Source organism: Arabidopsis thaliana (genome assembly GCF_000001735.4).
Source record: "Arabidopsis thaliana chromosome 1 sequence".
Lineage (NCBI taxonomy): Eukaryota > Viridiplantae > Streptophyta > Magnoliopsida > Brassicales > Brassicaceae > Arabidopsis > Arabidopsis thaliana.
This window is the reverse complement of record NC_003070.9, coordinates 26,027,876-26,049,813: the sequence shown is the minus strand read 5'-3', so window position 1 is coordinate 26,049,813 and position 21,938 is coordinate 26,027,876. Positions and strand designations below refer to the sequence as shown.

The window sequence follows — 21,938 nt, the reverse complement described above, 5'->3', positions numbered from 1 at the left end:
CGGCTAGTAGTGGTGGTCAAGAATCTGATCCTCAACTTCTCCCAAAGCTGCTTTCCAATTTCAAGCTGATTCTTAAAGTTCTTTGATTATTAGCTACCGAATATTTTGCATCTCCTTTTCTCAACTCTTTTTTATACAAAAGCTTGTAGTAACTTAGGTGGCTCTCTCAATTCTCAAAAATACAAAAATCTTATTTCTTATGGGCTTCAATAATGGACTTTTGGGCTTGTGAAAGTAAAATTCCTTAAAAAGGGCAAAAAAACGCTAGAAGGAGGGGTCGAACCTCCGACCTTGTGGTTAACAGCCACACGCTCTAACCAACTGAGCTATTCCAGCTTCTTTGGTAGTAATAAAGTCTCATACAATTTAAACTTCAAGTCTTCAAAACTCGGAAGGAAATTGAATATGGCGGAATGTGTTCTCTCTCTGAACCAAATGATCGATCTTTGTTGACTGATTCATAGAATGTTCAGAAAAACTCTAAATTCAATCTCAAGAAGACACTTCTCTTCGTCTTCTCCTGAAAGTCCTTCTCTTTACTCATTCCTTAAACCCTCTCTCTTCTCTCACAAGCCAATCACTCTCTCACCATCACTATCGCCGCCTCAAAACCCCAAAACCCTAACTCCAGATCAAAAATCCTCCTTTGAATCTACCCTCCACGATTCCTTAAATGCCCATTACACCGATGAAGCATGGAAGGCTTTTCGGTCTCTCACCGCCGCTTCTTCTCTACCGGAGAAGCGTCTCATCAATTCCCTTATTACCCATTTGTCCGGTGTCGAAGGAAGCGGTGAGAGTATATCTCATAGACTTAAACGAGCTTTTGCTTCTGCTGCTTATGTAATTGAGAAAGATCCGATTTTGCTTGAGTTTGAGACTGTTCGTACGCTTTTGGAGTCGATGAAACTTGCGAAAGCTGCAGGGCCTGCTTTGGCTTTAGTGAAGTGTATGTTTAAAAACAGGTACTTTGTTCCTTTTGATCTCTGGGGGCATTTGGTTATTGATATCTGTCGTGAAAATGGAAGCTTGGCTCCGTTTCTTAAGGTGTTTAAGGAAAGTTGTAGAATTTCTGTAGATGAGAAGCTTGAGTTTATGAAACCCGATTTGGTAGCTAGTAATGCGGCTCTTGAAGCGTGTTGTCGACAGATGGAATCTTTGGCTGATGCTGAAAATGTGATTGAATCTATGGCTGTTTTAGGTGTGAAGCCTGATGAATTGAGCTTTGGGTTTCTTGCTTATTTGTATGCGAGGAAGGGGCTTCGAGAGAAGATTAGTGAGCTTGAGAATTTGATGGATGGTTTTGGTTTTGCAAGTAGAAGAATCCTTTATTCTAATATGATCAGTGGATATGTTAAGAGTGGTGATTTAGATAGTGTTTCTGATGTTATATTGCATAGTCTTAAAGAAGGTGGAGAGGAATCGAGTTTCAGTGTGGAAACGTATTGTGAATTGGTTAAAGGGTTTATAGAGAGTAAAAGCGTTAAGAGTTTAGCGAAAGTGATACTCGAAGCTCAGAAGTTGGAATCTTCTTACGTTGGTGTTGACAGTTCAGTTGGGTTTGGAATCATAAATGCTTGTGTAAATCTTGGTTTCTCGGATAAAGCACATAGTATTCTCGAGGAAATGATTGCTCAGGGAGGAGGATCTGTAGGGATTGGGGTTTATGTGCCAATCTTAAAAGCTTATTGCAAAGAGTACAGAACAGCTGAAGCTACTCAGCTGGTTACAGAGATCAGCAGCTCTGGGCTTCAATTAGACGTCGAGATCTCTAACGCTTTGATCGAAGCTTCCATGACGAATCAGGATTTTATATCTGCGTTTACATTGTTTAGGGATATGAGAGAAAATAGAGTGGTGGATTTGAAGGGGAGTTACTTAACAATAATGACAGGTCTTCTTGAGAACCAGAGACCTGAGTTAATGGCAGCGTTTCTAGACGAAGTTGTTGAAGACCCTCGTGTTGAAGTGAATTCCCATGATTGGAATTCGATTATTCATGCCTTTTGTAAATCCGGGCGTCTGGAAGATGCACGGAGGACATTCAGAAGGATGGTTTTCCTACGTTATGAGCCAAACAACCAGACATACTTATCTTTGATTAATGGATATGTGAGCGGGGAAAAGTACTTTAACGTCCTGCTCTTGTGGAACGAGATTAAAGGTAAGATATCGTCGGTGGAGGCAGAGAAGAGGTCCAGACTAGATCATGCTCTAGTCGATGCATTCTTGTACGCATTGGTGAAAGGAGGATTCTTTGATGCAGCGATGCAAGTGGTAGAGAAATCTCAGGAGATGAAGATATTTGTGGATAAGTGGAGGTATAAGCAAGCGTTCATGGAGACTCACAAGAAACTCAGATTGCCAAAGCTGAGGAAGAGGAACTACAAGAAAATGGAATCTCTTGTTGCCTTCAAGAACTGGGCTGGTCTCAACACATGATACAAGCTTTCAGGACACAAGCCAAAGACATCTCTATCATTGATGTATTGTCGTCTCTTTTTGGTGTTGTGACACTTGGCATTGCTATTAATAGAAAGCGTCAGATAGGAGAGTTTTTAGTTAAAAAAAGATGGCGCCAAAAGCAGCCAATATAGATTTAAGACTAGTCAATCCCTAAATTGTAGGAATGCCTTTGGTTTATAGAAATCTTCAGGCAAAACAAAAAAGAAAGACCAAATGAATTATTTCTTTCAATTTTCTTCAAACTTTTGAAAGGATTTGCCCTTTTCGTGTGTTTGTTTTATGAATTGCTCATTGCTTCAATCTAATATCAAGGATAGATTTTACAGTTTCCTATATCGGAGGTTCGTTGCCTTTATTTATTAAACCTTCATGAGTTCATCATTATATTTCTGTTGTTTGTTCATTTGGTTTCATTTCTCAAAATTGTATTAAGTTTCATTTTGGTTTATAGACAGAGAAGAATCGTGAAGAGAAGATTACTAACAGAGGGGGCCATTGCGGGTAAAGTATAAGGTTCGAAGAGCTAAGGTTCATTGGAACTTTACATGGATATTCATAGGTATAAGTAAGTCCTCTGTTTTACTATATCATTTTTCTTTATGCTGCTTTACATCTGATTGGTTCGTTGAATCACTCTACGATGTAGCTTATGTAAGTTTTCATTGTTTCTTTTAGCTATGGAAACGAATCACAAGAAAGGAAAAAATAGAAAGGCTTATCATCTAAAGAAGCATAGAAAATCAGATAATAATAAGAGTTTTGAGCCAAGACCAACGATCAAAGAAGTGAATGATGAGAAGCCGGTTTTGTTCCAATTGGGGAGCATTGCTAGTTATGGGGTCAGTGATGTTCGTCTCGAGGAAGATCCAGAGATCACCACCAGAAGATCCACATCTCTTTCCTTGTCTCCAACCTCTTCAGAGGATATACACGAGATCAATGCAAAAGGAAGGAAATCAAACTTATCTTTCGATAGTAGCCTACACAATAAGGAGCTCTTTAGCCTGTCTTCTAAATTATTCGAGTTACAAGGTTCATCAGACACACCAGGGTCACAAGTGTCTGGTGTAACGAATGCTTCAGTGGAGCCTTTGCTTTTATCTCCTTCGATTCAAATGATGGATAGAGAAGGATCTGATCAACCTGAGAGAAACTCGTTACCTACCTTGGAGAAGAATTTGAGCACACTTTCAAATGATTCTCTGTTTAGTCTCAGCATAGGTGATAACACGATAGCAAGAGATGAGTTGTTTAGTTACCGTGATTTCAAGTCTGGAGAGATTACAAAATCGGGAGAGCTGTTATCGTTCTGCCCTGCTATTCATGGTCCGGCTGATTCTTCTGATCTAGGAAAGAGCTTTGATATGGAGGACAAAGCGAGTGGCGAATGTGAGGATAAGTCATCGAACTCAAATGTATCGTGGAGGAACATCGGAGATTGCAATAACTCAGACGAAACACCAAGCAGCACACAGTCATTTTCATATCCAATGTGAGCTTCGTTACTTTATACCATCATCTCATTGTAGTAGTCTTCAAAAACTTTATTTTTGATTAATTGTTCTTTTCATGAAGAACGAAAAAGAAGAAGAAGAAAAAGAAAGCAACAAAGAAGAAGATGACACAGCAGCAGCAACAGCAGAAGCAGAAGAAGCGATGTTCTTGGTTGTGTTGCAAGAACACTGGACCTTGTTTCTCCTGCTGCAGATTGCCAAGTTGTGGTTACAACTTCTTTTGCTGCAAACGGTTAAAATGTTGCCCGTGCTTCTCCTGGTGCAGATGGCCAAGTTGTGATTACAATTCTTCTTGTGGCTGGCTCTTCTGCTGCCATTGGAGCTGTTGGAGTTGCTGTTGCTGTTCCAGGTAGATCGCTACTTCCGGATTCTCACATTGGTCTTCTTTAATCTGTGATTGTTTCAATCGAAAAGCCTACCCGAGTTTTCTTTGTGTTGCTACAGTTCTTCAAAGAAGGTAGTAGATGATGAGATGACTAGAGGGAATGACGAACAGAGACTGCAAAAAGCAGAGTTTAAAACATCTCATCAATGGTTTTGTTGATTTCCTTGTTGCTCTTCTTCTTAACTTTAGATTAGATTCTTACGCAACTCTGTTTTAATCTTTAGCTAAAGGTAAAAAAAAATAGATTTTACAAATGTAAAAGTTTCTTGCCTATTGAGAGCAGTTACCCAAAAAAAAAAAAAAAAAAAACAATATAGTTTTTCTGTTATCATCATCAAGTCAGGTGAAGTTTGAAAATAGTATTAGCATTATAAGGTTTAAATAAAGATTAGGTCTGAAGTCACAATATTCACAAATCTTATGGTAGATGAATATCAAACAAAATTCAACATAGATTTACCCATTGATTTTATATTTCTTTCATTGGCCGTCGAGAGTTTAGATAGAAGTGTTTTATTTTATCAAGTAAAATTTTATATAAGCTATTATTAGTTATCAACTTGATATGTCAAAAGGAGAAAGGAGTTGCTACACTTTAATTATCGGAAACAAAAGGTTTAATAAAGATTAAAGGTCACATGCATAGTCATTTATCTTGTGGTAAATATGTGTAAAAACAACATAGATCATCCATTGAGGTTGATGTATATTTGAATGCACGTCGACATCTTAGATATGTAAGTGTTTTAACTTCTCAAGTAAAAAAAAGATTTAGCTAGAAGTAATCAACTTGATTTGTCAAAAGGAGAAAGGAATAATCAATTTGACTTTGTTGGCTAATATAAACAAAATATATGTAAGAAGTATTAACACTAAATTGTCGGCAAAACGTGAAAATGTGTGTAATTCTTCCCATCTCATTACTGTTTTAACAGTTTTCCCTATAGATCTGATTTCTATTATTACGGTATTAATCTATATATTTACAAATTCAATAGAAAAATAAAAAATATTGACACTTATCATTTTTTTTGCCTTGTCATTTAGAAGGAATTAATAACTAGATTTTATATATGTGTAAAATGAGCTATGTATCTTTATATAACTCCTTGTTTTGGAACTTTGTACATATAATTATTTTATTGACAATAACATGAAATTAGTGAGTTTCATCATAGGTTATAAACTTATAATTAAATCTTTCAACGGCATTAACACAAATCATTTATTTTTACTAAATCACACATTTTCTTATTAATATTGCAAACTATATTTCTTTCTACTACTCCTAAAGGTCCATGTTTTTGTCAAGTGTTTCAAAATGATCGGAATTCTAAAGAACGGCATCATTACTATATTTCAAGATATTTGACAATATATTAATTTACAATTAAAGTGGTATATAAATTAGCAGATTAACAGAAAATAATCAATGAGATGTGTGAGTCTTTATTATACATTTTTCACATGTTAATTTTTTAAGAATAAACACTTTTAAACAATAAAAATAAGTTATGTTTTTGTTATATATTACAACTTTTCACAATAAACTGTATTTTTGTAACGTTTTATTTTCTATTCATTCGTGCTTCCAGATAAACGTACTGTACTGTACGTCAATACAAAATCACGTTTCTTGTCTAATATTTTGTTATCTTTAGTAAATTATTACACTTGTTTACATCTCATTAATGAAAAGATCATTTATTTTCAGCTAAAAAAATTCTAGATCCACTTTTTGTTAGATGTTATTTTTTTCATTTTTGTTATAATTACTGTACAAAATGTCCCAAAATTTGTTAGATGTTCTTACCCATTGCATATGTTAACATTTTTATTTATTATGTGCAAAACATATGATAAGATATTGAACACATTGGTGAAAAAAAGAAAGATATTGAACACATTACAAGATTCTTTTTCTTGATATAAGATCTGCACAAGTACAACTGTGATTCCTTTTCTTTGTAAAGCGAAATCGTACTTTAGCTAGTTTCTTCTTCTAGTACTCAATTTGGTTAAAGGCATCAACGGTTACAATTCTAAAATATGGACATAAAGGAGTCGTGTGATATAAACAAAAAGAACAAAAACATTTGGACCATATATGTATTTCTGACGCAAAATGTAACGTCATAATGACGATGATACACAGAGGAATACACGTCTAACTTAAATAAAAATGAATCGTTATGAAAGAAACGATTTTGGAATCTAATCATGGACCAATAAAGAGACTAGTGCAGGTCCCACGACCTATCCCGCCTGGTCAAACCAGAAGCAGCCATGTGGTCTTTCACTTCTCTCTCTCTCTTACATTAATACATTCAGACATTGACTTCACTGGGTCCCACTCTTCTATAAAGTCTCTCTGACAACGACAAAATTTTAACGACAGAACCCGAGAGAGACACCGCTGAAAGTGAAACACTATCCTATTTATCTCTCACAAATACAAGCGACAATTTTAGAAATAAATAAGAAAAAGTTAAAATAATTTTTTATATAATTCTAATGGATAATATCTAAGTAATTTTTTCACTAGCATGTTTTGAAATTTCAATAATTTAAGGACGGAGAAAAAAAAAGAAGAAAAGTTAGAAAAGCTGAGAGATTTTTTTCTTTCTTTTTTTCCTCTTTTCCTCGAAATTCATTCTTCTTTGACTGTTTCCAATACGTTTAAGAACTTTTTTTAAATTTATTATGTGTCTTGATAATAGAGCCATAGAAAAAAAATTGTTTGTTTAATGTCATTTTCTTTTTGAGTAAAGAAACTTTCTTCTTTTGCAACTTGAAAATTTTCGATTTCGAGAGCGAAGGAAGAGAGAGAGAGAGGGAGAGATCAAAAAAATTTGTGAAAAAAGAGATTTATTTTAGGGTTTTGTTGATTTTCTTTGTTCATTTTGCCGTCGTCTCTTTCTCTTTCTCTTGTGAAGAAAAAGAAGAAAAATGAAACTTCTGGGTTTGGTCTTCTTGCTGTTTAATCTGTTTATGTTTTCGTTTTCTCGGAAACTTTTAACCGAGAGTGGTGGTGGTCTCCACGACGAAGCTGCTCTGTTGAAGTTGAAGAGTAGTTTCTTGGATCCAAATGGAGTTCTGTCTAGCTGGGTTTCCGACAGCTCATCAAACCATTGTTCTTGGTACGGTGTCTCTTGCAACTCTGATTCGAGAGTCGTTTCTTTAATTCTCAGAGGCTGTGATGAGCTTGAAGGTAGTGGTGTTCTTCATCTCCCAGATTTGTCTTCTTGTTCTTCAAGTAAAAGAAGACTTGGTGGTGTAATCTCTCCTGTTGTTGGAGATTTGTCTGAAATTAGGGTTTTATCTCTGTCTTTTAATGATCTTAGAGGTGAGATTCCAAAGGAGATTTGGGGGTTGGAGAAATTAGAGATTCTTGATCTTAAAGGTAACAACTTTATCGGTGGAATTAGGGTTGTTGATAATGTTGTTCTTAGGAAACTTATGAGTTTTGAGGATGAAGATGAAATTGGTCCAAGCTCAGCTGATGATGATTCTCCTGGTAAATCTGGATTGTATCCGATTGAGATAGCTTCTATTGTGTCAGCTTCAGTGATTGTCTTTGTGCTTCTTGTTCTTGTGATCTTGTTCATCTACACGAGGAAATGGAAACGAAACTCTCAGGTTCAGGTAGATGAGATCAAGGAGATTAAAGTGTTTGTTGACATTGGTATTCCTCTGACGTATGAGATCATTGTTAGAGCTACTGGTTACTTTAGTAACTCTAACTGTATCGGTCACGGCGGTTTCGGTTCGACTTATAAAGCAGAGGTGTCTCCAACGAATGTGTTTGCTGTTAAAAGACTCTCTGTTGGGAGGTTTCAAGGTGATCAACAGTTTCATGCTGAGATCTCTGCTCTTGAGATGGTTAGGCATCCGAATCTTGTTATGTTAATCGGTTACCATGCGAGCGAAACCGAGATGTTTCTTATTTACAACTACTTATCTGGAGGAAACCTTCAAGATTTCATTAAAGAGAGATCGAAAGCTGCTATTGAGTGGAAGGTACTTCACAAGATTGCTCTTGATGTAGCGCGTGCTCTCTCCTATCTTCACGAACAGTGTTCTCCTAAAGTCTTGCATAGAGATATCAAACCGAGTAACATACTCTTGGACAACAACTACAACGCTTATCTATCTGATTTCGGACTCTCGAAACTCTTGGGAACTTCGCAGTCTCATGTCACAACTGGTGTGGCTGGAACATTCGGATATGTAGCTCCAGAGTACGCAATGACATGCCGAGTCTCGGAGAAAGCAGATGTTTACAGCTATGGGATAGTCCTCTTGGAGCTGATATCGGACAAACGAGCTCTGGATCCTTCTTTCTCATCGCATGAGAACGGGTTCAACATTGTCTCGTGGGCTCATATGATGTTGAGTCAAGGCAAAGCGAAAGAAGTCTTCACCACAGGACTATGGGAGACTGGTCCTCCAGACGATTTGGTCGAGGTTCTGCATTTGGCACTCAAATGCACCGTCGATAGCCTCTCGATAAGGCCGACAATGAAACAAGCTGTAAGACTGCTGAAACGAATCCAGCCTTCTAGATTGTGATACAAAGCTAGAAGAAAGGTGTTTTTAGAGGATTTGTACAGCAGCAAACAAGTGCCTAGCCATTAGAATCTTTCTCAAGTCTGTTTTTTATATTTTCAGTGCTAGGGAGGTTTTTCATATGCATCATCAAAATGTTATTCTCAGTCTACTCTCTTGAAAACTGATATAAATGATGTTTCTTTCTCCTTAATTCTCTCTGTATAAAGCAGGTAAAAAATACATATATGACTTAAAAATTGAGAAATGACCAGAGACTCTTAAAAACATCTTCTCTAAACAAGGGTTGGTTAGAGGGTTTTTGGTCTATTATAAGAGATTAGAAGGAGAAGAAGTGTTGACAACAATGTGTCTAAGAGGATGATCTACATGAGGACCACCGGCATGTTTAACGAAATCCGCCGGAGACAAGAAATCGCCATGGCAAACACACATGATCCTAACTTCTTCTCCACTGCCGTATCTATAAAGAATCCCATCAACTCTCTTCCCATTTGGTCCATCTCCTTTGGTAAACACACATGGCATCTCACTTTTTCCTTTCCCTTGTGGCTCCATCTTCATGTTCATGTCCACTGAACTCAATCTTCTCAAACGATTTGTTGGCTTTGTCGTTGTTTCTTGTTGTGGCTGTGTAGTTGATGGTAAGCTTCTTGCTTCGTCACTGGACGCTGTATTCACCAAAACATTACATGTTCATTAAGTAACATTGATCCATTATCAATATTAAACGACCTTTCGGGTTGCGAAAAGGCGAAAACTTTGCATTAAGCTATCTAGCAAAAGTAATCTAAATGATATGTTACATCAAATTACTTTTAACTCAAGTTTCAACAAATTTAAAAGATTCATGTTAATGATTGAGCAGATTAGAGAGATTAGTACTATACCTTTAGTTTCCAACTCGGAGACGCTCGAAGAACTTCCGGCGGCTCTTCCTCCGCCTAGAGATTCACCGGAAACTTGTAGTGAATCGAGACCAGCACTGTGCTGCCGCAAAAGCCCGCTTTTGTTAGCAGTCGCTGACCACCGTGGAAGTCCTGACGATGGTCTACCTCGCCGTCTCGAAGCGGTGGCAGTAGCAGCTTCTTCCGGATTATTACTGTTTCCTCCGCCGACGCCAGTACGAAGCTTCTCGCTTCTCCGTCTCTTGGCTGCCATTCTTCTCAAAGTCTGCATCTCTTTCCTCTTCCTCCACTCTTCCTCCGACTCTGCCGGCAACGACGTCGTTCTCATCAAACCCGTACCCCGAGTCGCTCCCGCCACCGTCTCCGTCGAAACCTTAGTTGTTATCATCGCCGCCGCTTGATGATGATGATGATCTTCACGAAACAGAGGCATCGTTACAACAACGGAAGAAGATCTCACAAGCTTATTACTCTTATCAACACCAAATCTTCCACCAAGAGATAAGCCAAGATTTAACTCGATCTCATCATCATCTTCTTCTTCATCATCATCTTCACCTTCAACAGAGTTAGAGATAAATCTCTGAAGCAGATCTCTTGGAAACACACAACTATTACTTCTCGCCATTTCTTTACTTCTCTCGTTTGCTTCCGCCATTAACAAAAAAGAATACTGGAAGCTTATGAAACAGTAATCAGATTTTTATGCCACGATCCATAATAATCCAATATTTTCACAAGAACTGAAAAAAAAGTTTCTCTTTAGTCCATTGACAAAAATTGACGAGACACGTTTCGTTACTATTGATTACAAATGGGGGAGACAGAAGAAAAAAAAGTTTAAATGGATGAGACAGAGAAAGAGAACTCAAATTTGAGCACAAGTCGGAATATTCACTACCATTTACTTGACAATACCTTATTTAGTTCTTCATCATTAACATGTACAATTAAAAACGAAATCCCTGTAATTATTATTTTCTATTTACTCTTAAAAATATTCACCAAAAAATGGAATTGTAATCAAATTAGATTCTTTCCTATATCAAAAAAATAATATAAAAAAGTTTATCTATTAATTAATTAATTATTATGTTGTTGAGGAAAATTAATAAAATAAAGTTGAGTAAGAATAAAATAAATGTTGGGTTTTGGGCACGTAGAAGAAAAGAAAGCGACGAGAATAGCCAATGTGTGAAAAGTGCCAAGTGGCAATCAGATGATCCCTCGAGTCGACACGTTTTTTGTACGGCTTTGTATTTTTTTATTTTAATTTCTTTGTCTCCTTACTTTTTGCCACTATTATTGCTTCTTTCTTTGCTCCTACTACTAGTATTTAAAAAAACAGAATTCAGTTTTTTCTTATTATGAAATAAATTGTTATAATATTCGCTGGCAAGTTACGTGTTAGCATCAGCGTTAAAAACGGAGAAGGTGACATGTGTCGGAGGAGACACGTGTTGCTCTGTTTCGGTTTAAGTTCAGAGGAATGGGCTTATGGTTCTTTGTCTCAGGTCCTACAATGCGTAAACATTCCAATACGTATTTATCATTTTTATAACTTGTTCTATAGTGTGTTGTTATTCATGATTGGTTCTATTCTTTTCAAAATAGAAATAATGTGTCTATTTTGAGAGAAATTAAATTAAAATCATTGATAATCGACCAAGTATTCAATTAGTAATAGTTTCAACTGATTGTTATAAAATAAGACTTCATATTTACTTGACAACTCAAAATGGAGGAACTCAAAATTATTAATAGTTAGTTTTTTTTCTGTCGACGTCCTCCTCCAAACTCAAATTAATGATTTTATATTCCATGGCAAATCTAGATATCCAAATTATATATTGACAAACAAAAAAAGAATCAATTCTTGAAAATTCAATTTCCTCTGTAACCTTAATCGAACGTGATATATCTTCATCGCATGAACCAATATTATTTTTATCATAACAAAGTAATTTATTTTATAATCGTAAGTGTTACCAATTGGCTAACGGGTAAGGTACGTGGTCCTCCCCGGCCAGCTCAGAGATCTGAGAGACCTCCTCTTACACGGTGACAACGAACTGTCGCGGGAACGTGAAGCATGTCAGAGCTCGGACTTGTAAACACGTGTCCTAGTGGGTGTGTGGATCCTCTTGCGTGTCTAATAACATCCTCCGATCCACACTTGTTGTATTATTCCCAAATCATCTACATGTTAGAACGTGAATCATGCTTTTACACTCAGAGGATCCTTTTGAACCAGATTATAAATTATTGAGTAGAGAGAGTCTAATTGTAGAAACTAGAAAGGCCAGAGTCATTTTATTTTTTTCACAAGTGACGATTTTATTAAGATGAACATAACATACAACGAACGAGCAAAAGCCCAACAACATAAAACGGTTTACAGAGACTATTTTAAGTCCAACTGGCCCAACATTACATTTAGAGAAGAAGATTGGATCAAGCTAATATATCTCAGACACGTGTTAGCATCGAATACACATGTAACCTGAGGAGACGAAAGTTTTCCATCTATCATCCTTCGCCGTGAAGCCATCGATTCTGCCGGAAACTGAAACTAAGTCGAATGAAACTCGAAGATTAGCTTCATCTGAATTTTTCCAACAACTACAAAACAGAAGTAAGGATCTAATACGGATCTATTAATCTCAAAAGAGAAAAAAGATCTTCGATTAACCACCTCTGTTACTTAGACCCAATCGAAGCTTGAATATAAGAGATACAGCTAAAGGCAATCATAATAAGCTGAGGAAAGAGCTTTGAATCTTCATCTCAAAAACGCAAACTGCCTAATTATTATCCGTAAACCTTAAACTCAAAGGATAGGTTGGAATTAGATCTAATTAAGCAAGCTTGGACTGAAAACCAACGCCATCACCAACACACATACCCAATGAATTCTGATCTAAAGACAATCAACGGTCGAAACGTAACCGTGATATAAACCAAAAGGAAAAGAAAACCGAACTACGCCGGATTAACACCGTGAGCTAGCCATCACCGCTGAAAGAGCCGATGATGCTAGACAAGGGCCGACCATGTACTGCTGTGGAAGCCAATATATGTCAGACGAAAGCCGGATACTACACCGGACGGCAATTCAACCATCACCGACGACATCAATTTACCGTCGTCGAAAATTTTGGTTTGATTCTCTCTCTGAAAATTTTGAGAGAGAGAAGAGAGAGAGGGCCAGAGTCATTTTAATTTTGTCTTTAAGAATAAAATGAATACAATAGTAACAGAAAAAATATAATAGCCGTGACTCGATAAACATTTTAAGCAAAAACTCTTGTATGATTCTAAAAAGAATAATGAATATAGGCCACTCACCATCATTACAAGTCCACTGTCCACCACACATCAAAGCTAATAGGTGTTGTGATAGGCAGTGGCGGAAGAAGGTTATAAGTTTATTGCCATAGGGGCTCACGTGTCTCCACCGGATTGGTAAGTAAAGAATTTATTACTTTTAATTTGGTTTAAGTGTCTAATTATTTTAGTTAACTCATATTAAAATATATCCTTTTAATTAAAAAAGGATTCAAACAACTTATGTGAAGTTTGAATTTCTAAGAAATTGTTGTGAAGATAGATTGTGATTTTGTTTATTTAGACCTTTTCATTGCATCCAATATGTTTATAGACCTTAGAATTTTCATATATCAAAAAAATTGGAACAAAACTTGAGCCCAGAAAACGTGTAAAACCAATGAGTATTATGCAACAATTATTTTTGTGAAGGATTCTAAATATAATATATAGATATATATACTAAAAAATAAGAATAGTGAGTAGAAATATTTAAAGTTTTATTCATGATAAATTTTGAATTTTCAAGAACATTTTGACACTTTTATGAGTTAAATTTCATAGGATGGGGTTTTTTCTCAGAATGGATTGTGGTCCAACGCTTTTTATACTTTCGAATTTAATGATAAATTAAAAGGAATTACTTTTTTTGTTTTAATTATAAAAAATAAACAAAAGTAACCATGGATACATAAATAAGTTTCTTAACAATGTAAAAATGATAATTATGATATTCTACCCTTTTTTTTAATCCTTTTACATTATAAAATGTTATAGTCATTTCCTTTTTAGGTTTTTTTCCTTGCTAAGAAATTAGGAAATTACTTCCAAAATGGAAAGTATTTCTTAAGAGATGAAGCCATATTTAACACAATTTTTTGAGGGAAAAGGTAGGTAAGCTGGAAAAGGGATTGGAATCAAATCTAGCAAAATCGTTGACGTGGAGACAAGAGAGAGAGATGCCGCATTCGCATTATTTGTTTTCTCTTTATCAAGCAAGATATTACAATATTGAAATGCCACATTAGATCAGATTTCATATTAGCTTATCTTAAATTACTCTTTTTCTTCAAATTGACTTTAACTCGCAAACCGAACAAACCAGGTCATACGTTTACGTATTCGCAAGGGCAAAGTAAAGATTCGAATAAAAAAATTGGAATATAAGAAGAAGAAACAAATTGTCTGGTGACAATAAATATTCCATAATAAGAAAAGGAAAAAAAAAACAGACCTAAAGAAGTAAAGATTTTTGAATCAATCTGTAATGTCGAAAATCATCTCAATTCTAAGAAATCTCCAAATTTTAAGTGTTCTTCTGTTGGTGTTTGTAGTGGAGAGTATCAATGTGCGGCTTCACTTTTTTTCCTATTTCTACGACTTTTAACCTGTTTGAATTCTTTCTCGCCATCTTCTGCGGAGCCATTTGTCTTGCTGTCATCTGCAGAGCCATTCTCAGTCTTGCTGCTATCTGCAGAGCCATTCTGCGTCTTGTTGCTTCCACCTTTGGTTTTACCAGAAGGTTTGCTTCCATCATAATCAACTGCAAAATATCCGAGTAATTCAGCCTTAAACTAAAAACCGATGGTTTTAGATTAAGAGGGGTTAAGGAAAGAAGAGCTTACCTTCTTTTTCCTTTACACGAAGCTTACGGTCTGCAAGCATGAAGGGCGTGTTCTTGGCAGCCTGGAATGACAGAGTTTGAATATCAGAAACTCAAACACTTTTAAACGGGAAACAAGAAACTGGTATTTGTAGTTTACCTGAAGCACGCTCTGGACTGAGGCAACAGTTTCAAAGGAGATAAACCCGAAGCAAACTGGATTAGCATTACCCTGGACACATAAGAAAAGTGTGGAATTCGTGTAACGAGAGTAGGACATGTAATGAGTAAAGAAATAGCACAAAGACATGATAGGTCAAAGATTAAAACCCTGGAGCTTCGGACTTGAATCCCGTTTTCTTTGATAGGACCAAAATCCTTGAACAGTTCAAAGAGTTGAGGCGGCATTGCATTCAATGGCAGATTTGCAACAAATATCGAAGTGCCTGAAACCAAAACACCCATCTGATTAACAAAATAGACAAGAAACGAAAAAGATTTATTTCAATGGCAATCTCTGTCTTCTAACCTGGTACTTCAATGACCTTCTGATCATTTTTCTTTATAGATTTACTGACGTAAGCAGGTTTTTGAGGTGCTGCAGCAGCACGGGGTTGTCCCACGTATTTAGGTTTCTGAACCGGGGCTTGAACAGGGGATTTAACTTGAAACGGAGCAGCGTTTTTCGCCATTGATCCAACCTGTACCGTATTACTTATAAGTATATGCATAGATGTCCAATGTTAAAGAAAAATTTGCAACAATAAAAACTCACTATGTCAGCAAACGATCTCTTGGCTCCATCGGGCTGAGGAGCAGCATCTGGCTCTGTAACTTTCTGAGTAATAACAGCTTTTTCAGATTGCTTCATCTTTCCGTTGTCCAATGGAGCAGCATTCTTTTCAACAGCAGCATTAACAGATTTCTCCACCGAAGCAACGTTTTTCTGTTTCAGCTCAGTCTTCTCGGCCTTCTTTAGACCATCAGCTGGTCTCACAATCTCAGTTACCGGCTCTACAATAATTGTCCACAGAGAGTTCTCATTATAAACTGATATGTATTTACTCTCAAACTTAATCAAACGGAAAAACAGTTAGACAACTTACCACATGGAGTTTCAGTGGTAGAAGAATCCTCTTGATCAACGTATCGTAACATGTCATTGAGAACAACGAGGGTATTTTGACGAGCAAGATAGAACATCTGAGAAAACTTCCTCCTCTGGTTGTCTTTTCCAGTCATGAAACCGATCACCATAATAAAAATCCCATCTTCCAAAGAATTCTGAGAGTCAACACTCAGAACCTCAAATTTAGTATTCTCAAAGTCACAGGACAGGATATGCTTGTTGATAGCCTGTAAGAACCAAGATGATATAAATAATGTAAATAGCCTGTAAGAACCAAGATGATAACTAACAAGAGTATAAAAGTGAATCTCAATTGAAGAAAATGAAAACAAGTCAATAGTACAAATATCTGTTCTCATATCATCATCACCTAAACTAGAAGAACACACTAATCTACAGAGCTTCACAATGCAATAAACAGAGATAAACAAGACTAAGTCAATCATATAAACTAAAGCAACCAACAAAAAAGCTAAAGAGCTAATACAAGTACCTTGACCTAATTAGCTTGAGATCGATATACAAAACAATAGGAGCATTAAAGGACAAGACTTTATGATCTCAAATTGAATTTACCTCAACGGAAGTAAAAGACATCATAGTACCAGTAACATCAGGTCTGCTGACAACACTAGCATCAACATATAACCTACGAGCTTCATGAGGAAGCTGTCCTAAAACATGATAGTACTGTCTCACAAATTCAGCAGCAATATCCTGCGCTGAAGGAACAACTCCCTCGGTAGCCATATCTGCACACGTACTGATTACCAAACAAACAAAAACAAAACAGAGCAATTCAGAATCAAATCGCCGAAACCCTAGATCACAAAAAAAAAAAACAAATCTGAATTCGGATCAATTAAAAAACCTGGCCGCAGAGAAAGATGGAACCGAGGAGAGTACGGCGAGATTAGGTTTTTTTTTTGGGAAATCGAGATTTGGAGGATGGAGGAGGAGAAGAAGAAGAAGAACGAAAGAGAGAAGATTTAATAGGGTTTTAGAGAGGTTCCTTGATTATATGATTTTGGTATAAATCGGTGATGTGGAAGAAGGAAATATATAATATTTTCCTAAATTCTGTTTAAGGTAGGATTTGGTTTTCACTTTTCTTATTTCCGAACTCAACTAGTAAAAATTGTTTTCTTTGACTTGGTTGCCTTTTTTAGTTGACCGACCTATGAACTTTTTAACCAGGGTTAAAAAGGTAAATCAGAAAAAGGAATATCTTAACGCACTCGACAAGTTGTTCGTGTGGGTATTACTAGGGTTCGGAGTGTTTCGGACCATGTGACACTTATGAACTATAGCTCTTGTCCAGATTTGATATTAAAAAGAAGTTTCTAGAATTTTAGGTGTATTTATGTTAATATTATAATTCAATATATTTAATTCTTGAATATATATATAGTTAATGATAATAAATTTTGAAGATAAAGAAAATCTAGGTTTAATTTAGTTAGAGATACCTAAATAGTAAATAAAAATCAATATATTTAAGTAAATCTTGTAAGATATTTTATTTAAAATACTAAGATTATTTGTTTTGTAGCTTTTGTTATCTTGTAAGATATTCATTGTTTATTTACTTTTCAATCAAATATCTTTTTTTACTTCTTTAATAATTAAATCATATTCGTTTGTTTTTTGCTGGCGACTGAAATTAGCGACGGCAACCTAAAAAAGTAAAGATTTTTGAATCTGTAATGTCGAAAATTAATCTCAATTTGCATTCTAAGAAATCTCCAAATTATAAGTGTTCTTGTGTTGGTGTTTGTAGTAGAGAGTATCATCAATGTGCTTGAACCTTAGGGGTTTCACATTTTTCTTATTCCTACGACTTCTGACCTGCTTGAATTCATCTTCGTCATCTTCTGCAGAGCTATTCTCAGTCTTGTTCCATCTGTCTTGATGCTATTTGCAGAGCCATCCCGAGTTTTGTTGCGTCCACCTTTGGTTTTTCCAGACCGTTTGCTTCCATCATAGTCAACTACAAATTATCCGAGTAAAAGAGTCTTGCGTTAGAAAGCAATGGTTTTAGATTAAGAGGGGTTAAAGAAAGAGGATCTTACTTTCTGGTTCAACGATCAAAAGCAACGACTAGCAACACTAATTTTCATTATAAAAAATTTGAAGTGTGGCTACAAAAATTATTAATAAGAGACTACAATGTAATTTGAAGTGTGACTACAAAGAAGAGTCGACGATATAGAAAGAATCTTGATAAGCGTGATTAGATTTTTTTATTACAAAGCTTGAAAAATGTATTAATCATTTTTTTTAATAATATTTCTCAATATGGGATTCCAAAAATTTTTTGTGAAAGAATATGTCACTAATTTAGTATACATCATTTTCAATCATATCTTATCTTTTAATCTAATATATATTGTAAAAATTTTGCACAAGATCATGATTCATGACGGTCACAAATTTATTTCTTCACACATGTTTTTTTTATGTTGGTCTCTTTATTCGTCTACCTTGAGTAGATGAATAATGTATATTCCTTCCGTTGCATTTATAAATTTTTACAGTGTTTTCATAAAAAAGATGATTTAAAATTTATTTTATATTCTTTCTTAATACATTATATAATTTCATCTCTCTTCTTAATAGATAAAATATGAAACAAAATTTTGTCTAAAATTTCGCATTGAACATTTAAAATGACACTTTTTGGAAAAAAGTAAATAATCTCAAAAAGATAACTTATTTTAATGAATTCTCTATCTCTTGGATAAGAGACAAGAGACAAATTAAGATTCAAGGAACCAACTTAGAAGTAAACTAATAGTGAGAGTTAGGTACATCTAAAGAACTCGATTCTGAATTGAGAAGAGCTATATCAAAAAATTTACATAAATTTCGGTTTTTAACTAGGGTCATGTTCCGTTTACTAGTTGCCAACGATTCCGACAAGCAACCAGCAACTTGTTTTGTTATTTATTTAACAATCGATGTGATTGGTCGCTTTATTGTTTTGAAGATTTTAATTTATGAGAATTTATATTTTAAAATAAAAAATATAATTGTTATATCTATTCTAAAACTTATTATAAAAAAATAATAATTTAATTTCTTGTTTATTCTAAAGATTTTGTATCTTAATTTATTTTGTGATTGCTATATTATTCGTTTTGTATAGTCATTATGTAACCAATCGCGAGAAATCGTTAAAAATTAGCAACCTAAAATATTGGTCAATAGTCCCGATCAGAACAACACTTAGTCGCAGTCGATCGCAGTCGCGGCAAAGGACGAAGATCTATATATAAACAAGAAAAATACGATGAATATGTTTTATCGTTGTAAAGAAATAGCTTGCGCTTGAAAGTCAAAGTAGCAAAATGCTCAAAGAAAGTGCCCTCCCATGTTCCTCCCTCTTTCTTATGTCTCCATTTGTAGGCAATCAATTTCCATTAGTTTGTAATAGAATAATCCAAACTTTAAACCAATTTTCTCATATGTGCATTTTCGTGAGTCTCAAGAAAAACAGAAGTGTCAAAACTATCACGATCAAACAGATTTACATTTTAAGTACAGCTTCACAACGTGAGAGTCTCAACTCTTCATTTTCACCCATCAAGAATCAAAACAATACACATGCAAGCACGAACATGCTTCATATATATAAACACACACTTACAAACGTGTCTACACCTTACAAGAAAAACCAAAAAACCAAAAAAAAATGGGAAACTCTTTAAGATGCATATCACAAGAACAAGATCCAAACCAGAAGAAACCTAGCTCCGTCGTCAACGGTAATAGCTCCGAGAAACACGTTCGGAGGCTGTCTTTGATACCATCTTTCCGACGCCGGACATTACTACCATCTCTCTCTTGCTCCGGATCCTCAACTTCGTCTACGTCCAAGAAAGGAGGGATCAAGACAAAAAAGAAGATAAGAGAAAGACACCACCAAGAGCAACATCATCATGATCATGAGAAAGACTCTCTTATTCAAGACCAAACATTAGCTGCCACTAATATTCTCTTTAGTCAAACGCCTCGTAACAGCAACTCTGCTCCTCCTTTCCGACGCTCCACCTCCGTCGTTTACACTCAGCCACCTACCGCCGCTGTAGCCGCCTCCGTAGGTTCTGTTTCCGGCGCCTTGACTCCTAAGAAATCCACTTATGGATACGTTAGAAGTTCTAGCAATAGGCAGAGATCAAGCACTGATCCTGTTCTTAAACCCAATCAGCTTCTAGACAAGGCAAGCAAATTTAATTTGCCTATCTCCCACAATAATGTCCATTTATTTGACTTTGTTATAATGATACTTTGAATGTGATCAAGATAGATACAACTCCTAGCTAGATTAATTCATGGAACCATTCAAACCGGTCAGAACTGAACCTGCTTGTTCCTATAGATTCATTTGAGCAATTTAAGTAAATAACCAAAAAGATTGAATGAAAATATAAAATGACATTTTTGTTAAATGTTTTTACAATTTTGTGTGTGTGTGTGTGTGTGTGTGTTAGAACAGCACTTGCTACACATGGTTAATTACAATAATCTTTTGTTTTAGCCAAATTCTCTATTGAGATTGTTTTTTCTATGTCGACACCTATATTGAGGCTTATTATATGATATAAATGGATGAAATCAGGAGCTAAAGGTCGAAGGTGCGGAGACAAAGCGGTTCGTGCTGGTTCATGGAGGAGGGTTTGGTGCATGGTGTTGGTACAAAACCATAACGCTCTTAGAGAAACATGGTTTCCAAGTAGACGCCGTTGACTTGACCGGTTCCGGTGTCAGCTCTTTTGACACAAACAACATCACTAGCCTCGCTCAATACGTCAAACCACTCCTCCATTTCTTTGACACCCTTAAACCCACCGAGAAGGTCTGATCATTTTCATATTATCACAATGTTCGTTTTGGTCTAATTATTAATAGTATAAATTATACTTTAATTTACCAACGAGTTTAGGATATAAATTAATTAATGGGTGTGTGCAGGTGATATTAGTGGGGCATGATTTTGGAGGAGCTTGTATGTCTTATGCCATGGAGATGTACCCTTCTAAGATCGCTAAGGCTATTTTCATATCTGCTGCTATGTTGGCTAATGCCCAAAGCACTCTCGATCTCTTTAACCAACAGGTTTTTTTTTCTTCAAACATTTTAATTCTATTTTTTTTTTAATACACTAAGCAGCCAAATTTTGACATTTAATTGCCAATATGATGAACCAGCAAAATTGAAAAATAAGTGATAGTGTTTCTTATGTGTTAGAAACCGTCGTTAAAATCTAATCGCAACCAATTGATTCGCAGCCTGACTCAAATTATGATCTGATGGAACAAGTCCATCTATTTCTGTACGCCAACGGCAAAAAGAACCCTCCAACAGCCGTTGATTTCGACAGATCATTGCTTAGAGATTTTTTCTTTAATCAGAGCCCTCCAAAGGTACACAACACATTAGGCTAATAAATAGCTGAACCGGTACAATTCGGTTTAACTAAACCCGACTTGTTTTCGTTACTATAGGACGTTGCATTAGCGTCGGTATCGATGAGACCAATCCCGTTCGCACCAGTGGTCGAAAAGCTCCACGTGTCGGAGAAAAATTACGGTTCAATCCGACGGTTCTACATCAAAACCATGGAGGATGATTACGCTGTACCGGTTTCTCTCCAAGATGCAATGATCAAATCAAACCCTCCAGAACAAGTTTTTCATCTCAAAGGCTCTGACCATGCACCTTTCTTCTCTCGTCCTCAGTCTTTGAACCGGATACTCGTTGAGATTTCTCAATTACCTCCCAAGAAATCTTCTTGATCAATGTTACCGGTTATGTAAACTGAACCGGACATAGGATCCTGTAAAACATAAAGTTAGAGATAATTGTCCGATTTGTTTGCCCTTTTAATTTGGAGAGATATGAACCAAAAACATATTTCGGAATGGGTCCCTTTTTCATCGTGTGTAACAGTTTTACCAAACAGTAATACTTTGTGAAAGTTTTGATTAATTAATGCAAAAAGATTAGAAAAAAGCGAAACTAATTTTTGGATTAC

The 21,938-nt window shown here is 35.8% G+C and overlaps 6 protein-coding genes, 1 long non-coding RNA gene and 2 other non-coding genes across 13 annotated transcripts; 4 read left to right on the top strand and 5 right to left on the bottom strand.

The window, feature by feature from the left end:
* Positions 1 to 262: 262 nt before the first annotated feature.
* Positions 263 to 336, bottom strand: AT1G69300. The gene has a single exon. It is a non-coding gene; the product is annotated as a tRNA-Asn (tRNA).
* Positions 337 to 465: 129 nt separating this feature from the next.
* On the top strand, positions 466 to 2,442 carry AT1G69290 (Pentatricopeptide repeat (PPR) superfamily protein; the record flags this gene model as incomplete). The annotated part of the gene is made up of 1 exon (NM_105596.2): positions 466 to 2,442. The coding sequence occupies one exon, from the start codon at positions 466 to 468 to the stop codon at positions 2,440 to 2,442; it is 1,977 nt and encodes a 658-aa protein (NP_177089.2).
* On the top strand, positions 1,624 to 4,656 carry AT1G69280 (uncharacterized protein). Of its 3 annotated transcripts, NM_001334403.1 has the most exons (5): positions 1,624 to 2,807; positions 2,918 to 3,031; positions 3,142 to 3,958; positions 4,042 to 4,329; positions 4,425 to 4,656. In NM_001334403.1, exons 3-5 carry the CDS (start codon positions 3,144 to 3,146, stop codon positions 4,522 to 4,524), a joined length of 1,203 nt encoding a protein of 400 aa, NP_001319355.1. In that variant the 5' UTR covers positions 1,624 to 2,807; positions 2,918 to 3,031; positions 3,142 to 3,143; the 3' UTR covers positions 4,525 to 4,656. The 3 variants fall into 3 exon arrangements, with proteins under 3 accessions (NP_001319355.1, NP_001320675.1, NP_177088.2); NM_001334404.1 differs by having other exon boundaries at positions 4,042 to 4,656; NM_105595.3 differs by having other exon boundaries at positions 1,624 to 3,031; positions 4,425 to 4,654.
* Positions 4,657 to 7,072: 2,416 nt separating this feature from the next.
* RPK1 (receptor-like protein kinase 1) lies at positions 7,073 to 9,125 on the top strand. Its single transcript, NM_105594.3, has one exon — positions 7,112 to 9,125. It carries the CDS (start codon positions 7,315 to 7,317, stop codon positions 8,935 to 8,937), a length of 1,623 nt encoding a protein of 540 aa, NP_177087.1. The 5' UTR covers positions 7,112 to 7,314; the 3' UTR covers positions 8,938 to 9,125.
* AT1G09053 lies at positions 7,128 to 8,774 on the bottom strand. Its single transcript, NR_139553.1, has one exon. It is a non-coding gene; the product is annotated as an other RNA (long non-coding RNA).
* AFP1 (ABI five binding protein) lies at positions 9,094 to 10,909 on the bottom strand. The gene is made up of 2 exons (NM_105593.5): positions 9,825 to 10,909; positions 9,094 to 9,605 (listed from the first exon to the last, which is right to left on the bottom strand). Exons 1-2 carry the CDS (start codon positions 10,498 to 10,500, stop codon positions 9,244 to 9,246), a joined length of 1,038 nt encoding a protein of 345 aa, NP_564956.1. The 5' UTR covers positions 10,501 to 10,909; the 3' UTR covers positions 9,094 to 9,243.
* Positions 10,910 to 12,154: 1,245 nt separating this feature from the next.
* Positions 12,155 to 13,244, bottom strand: AT1G69252. Of its 2 annotated transcripts, NR_143594.1 has the most exons (2): positions 13,191 to 13,244; positions 12,165 to 12,414 (listed from the first exon to the last, which is right to left on the bottom strand). It is a non-coding gene; the product is annotated as an other RNA (non-coding RNA). The 2 variants fall into 2 exon arrangements; NR_143595.1 differs by lacking the exon at positions 13,191 to 13,244 and having other exon boundaries at positions 12,155 to 13,081.
* Positions 13,245 to 14,298: 1,054 nt separating this feature from the next.
* AT1G69250 (Nuclear transport factor 2 (NTF2) family protein with RNA binding (RRM-RBD-RNP motifs) domain-containing protein) lies at positions 14,299 to 17,177 on the bottom strand. Of its 2 annotated transcripts, NM_105592.5 has the most exons (9): positions 16,773 to 17,177; positions 16,478 to 16,664; positions 15,879 to 16,128; positions 15,548 to 15,786; positions 15,302 to 15,473; positions 15,103 to 15,218; positions 14,933 to 15,004; positions 14,795 to 14,855; positions 14,310 to 14,712 (listed from the first exon to the last, which is right to left on the bottom strand). In NM_105592.5, exons 2-9 carry the CDS (start codon positions 16,649 to 16,651, stop codon positions 14,513 to 14,515), a joined length of 1,284 nt encoding a protein of 427 aa, NP_177085.1. In that variant the 5' UTR covers positions 16,652 to 16,664; positions 16,773 to 17,177; the 3' UTR covers positions 14,310 to 14,512. The 2 variants fall into 2 exon arrangements, with proteins under 2 accessions (NP_974111.1, NP_177085.1); NM_202382.3 differs by having other exon boundaries at positions 14,299 to 14,712; positions 14,933 to 15,218; positions 16,773 to 16,987.
* A 2,324-nt stretch (positions 17,178 to 19,501) lies between these two features.
* MES15 (methyl esterase 15) lies at positions 19,502 to 21,932 on the top strand. The gene is made up of 5 exons (NM_105591.3): positions 19,502 to 20,123; positions 20,523 to 20,759; positions 20,876 to 21,019; positions 21,193 to 21,327; positions 21,409 to 21,932. The coding sequence occupies exons 1-5, from the start codon at positions 19,596 to 19,598 to the stop codon at positions 21,697 to 21,699; spliced, it is 1,335 nt and encodes a 444-aa protein (NP_177084.2). The 5' UTR covers positions 19,502 to 19,595; the 3' UTR covers positions 21,700 to 21,932.
* The last annotated feature ends 6 nt before the right edge of the window (positions 21,933 to 21,938 follow it).

Excerpts from the sequence above, each read along its gene's own strand:
- AT1G69280 (NM_001334403.1), top strand. The coding sequence starts at position 3,144 with ATGGAAACGAATCACAAGAAAGGAAAAAATAGAAAGGCTTATCATCTA. Across the intron at positions 3,959-4,041 it reads CAGTCATTTTCATATCCAAT|AACGAAAAAGAAGAAGAAGA; the intron begins GTGAGCTTCGTT and ends CTTTTCATGAAG. Across the intron at positions 4,330-4,424 it reads AGTTGCTGTTGCTGTTCCAG|TTCTTCAAAGAAGGTAGTAG; the intron begins GTAGATCGCTAC and ends GTGTTGCTACAG.
- RPK1 (NM_105594.3), top strand. The coding sequence starts at position 7,315 with ATGAAACTTCTGGGTTTGGTCTTCTTGCTGTTTAATCTGTTTATGTTT.
- AFP1 (NM_105593.5), bottom strand. The coding sequence starts at position 10,500 with ATGGCGGAAGCAAACGAGAGAAGTAAAGAAATGGCGAGAAGTAATAGT. Across the intron at positions 9,606-9,824 it reads CTCCGAGTTGGAAACTAAAG|CGTCCAGTGACGAAGCAAGA; the intron begins GTATAGTACTAA and ends TGGTGAATACAG.
- AT1G69250 (NM_105592.5), bottom strand. The coding sequence starts at position 16,651 with ATGGCTACCGAGGGAGTTGTTCCTTCAGCGCAGGATATTGCTGCTGAA. Across the intron at positions 15,219-15,301 it reads GAAGGTCATTGAAGTACCAG|GCACTTCGATATTTGTTGCA; the intron begins GTTAGAAGACAG and ends TTTTGGTTTCAG. Across the intron at positions 15,005-15,102 it reads TTCAAGTCCGAAGCTCCAGG|GGTAATGCTAATCCAGTTTG; the intron begins GTTTTAATCTTT and ends TTATGTGTCCAG.
- MES15 (NM_105591.3), top strand. The coding sequence starts at position 19,596 with ATGGGAAACTCTTTAAGATGCATATCACAAGAACAAGATCCAAACCAG. Across the intron at positions 20,760-20,875 it reads CCCTTAAACCCACCGAGAAG|GTGATATTAGTGGGGCATGA; the intron begins GTCTGATCATTT and ends GGGTGTGTGCAG. Across the intron at positions 21,328-21,408 it reads TTAATCAGAGCCCTCCAAAG|GACGTTGCATTAGCGTCGGT; the intron begins GTACACAACACA and ends TCGTTACTATAG.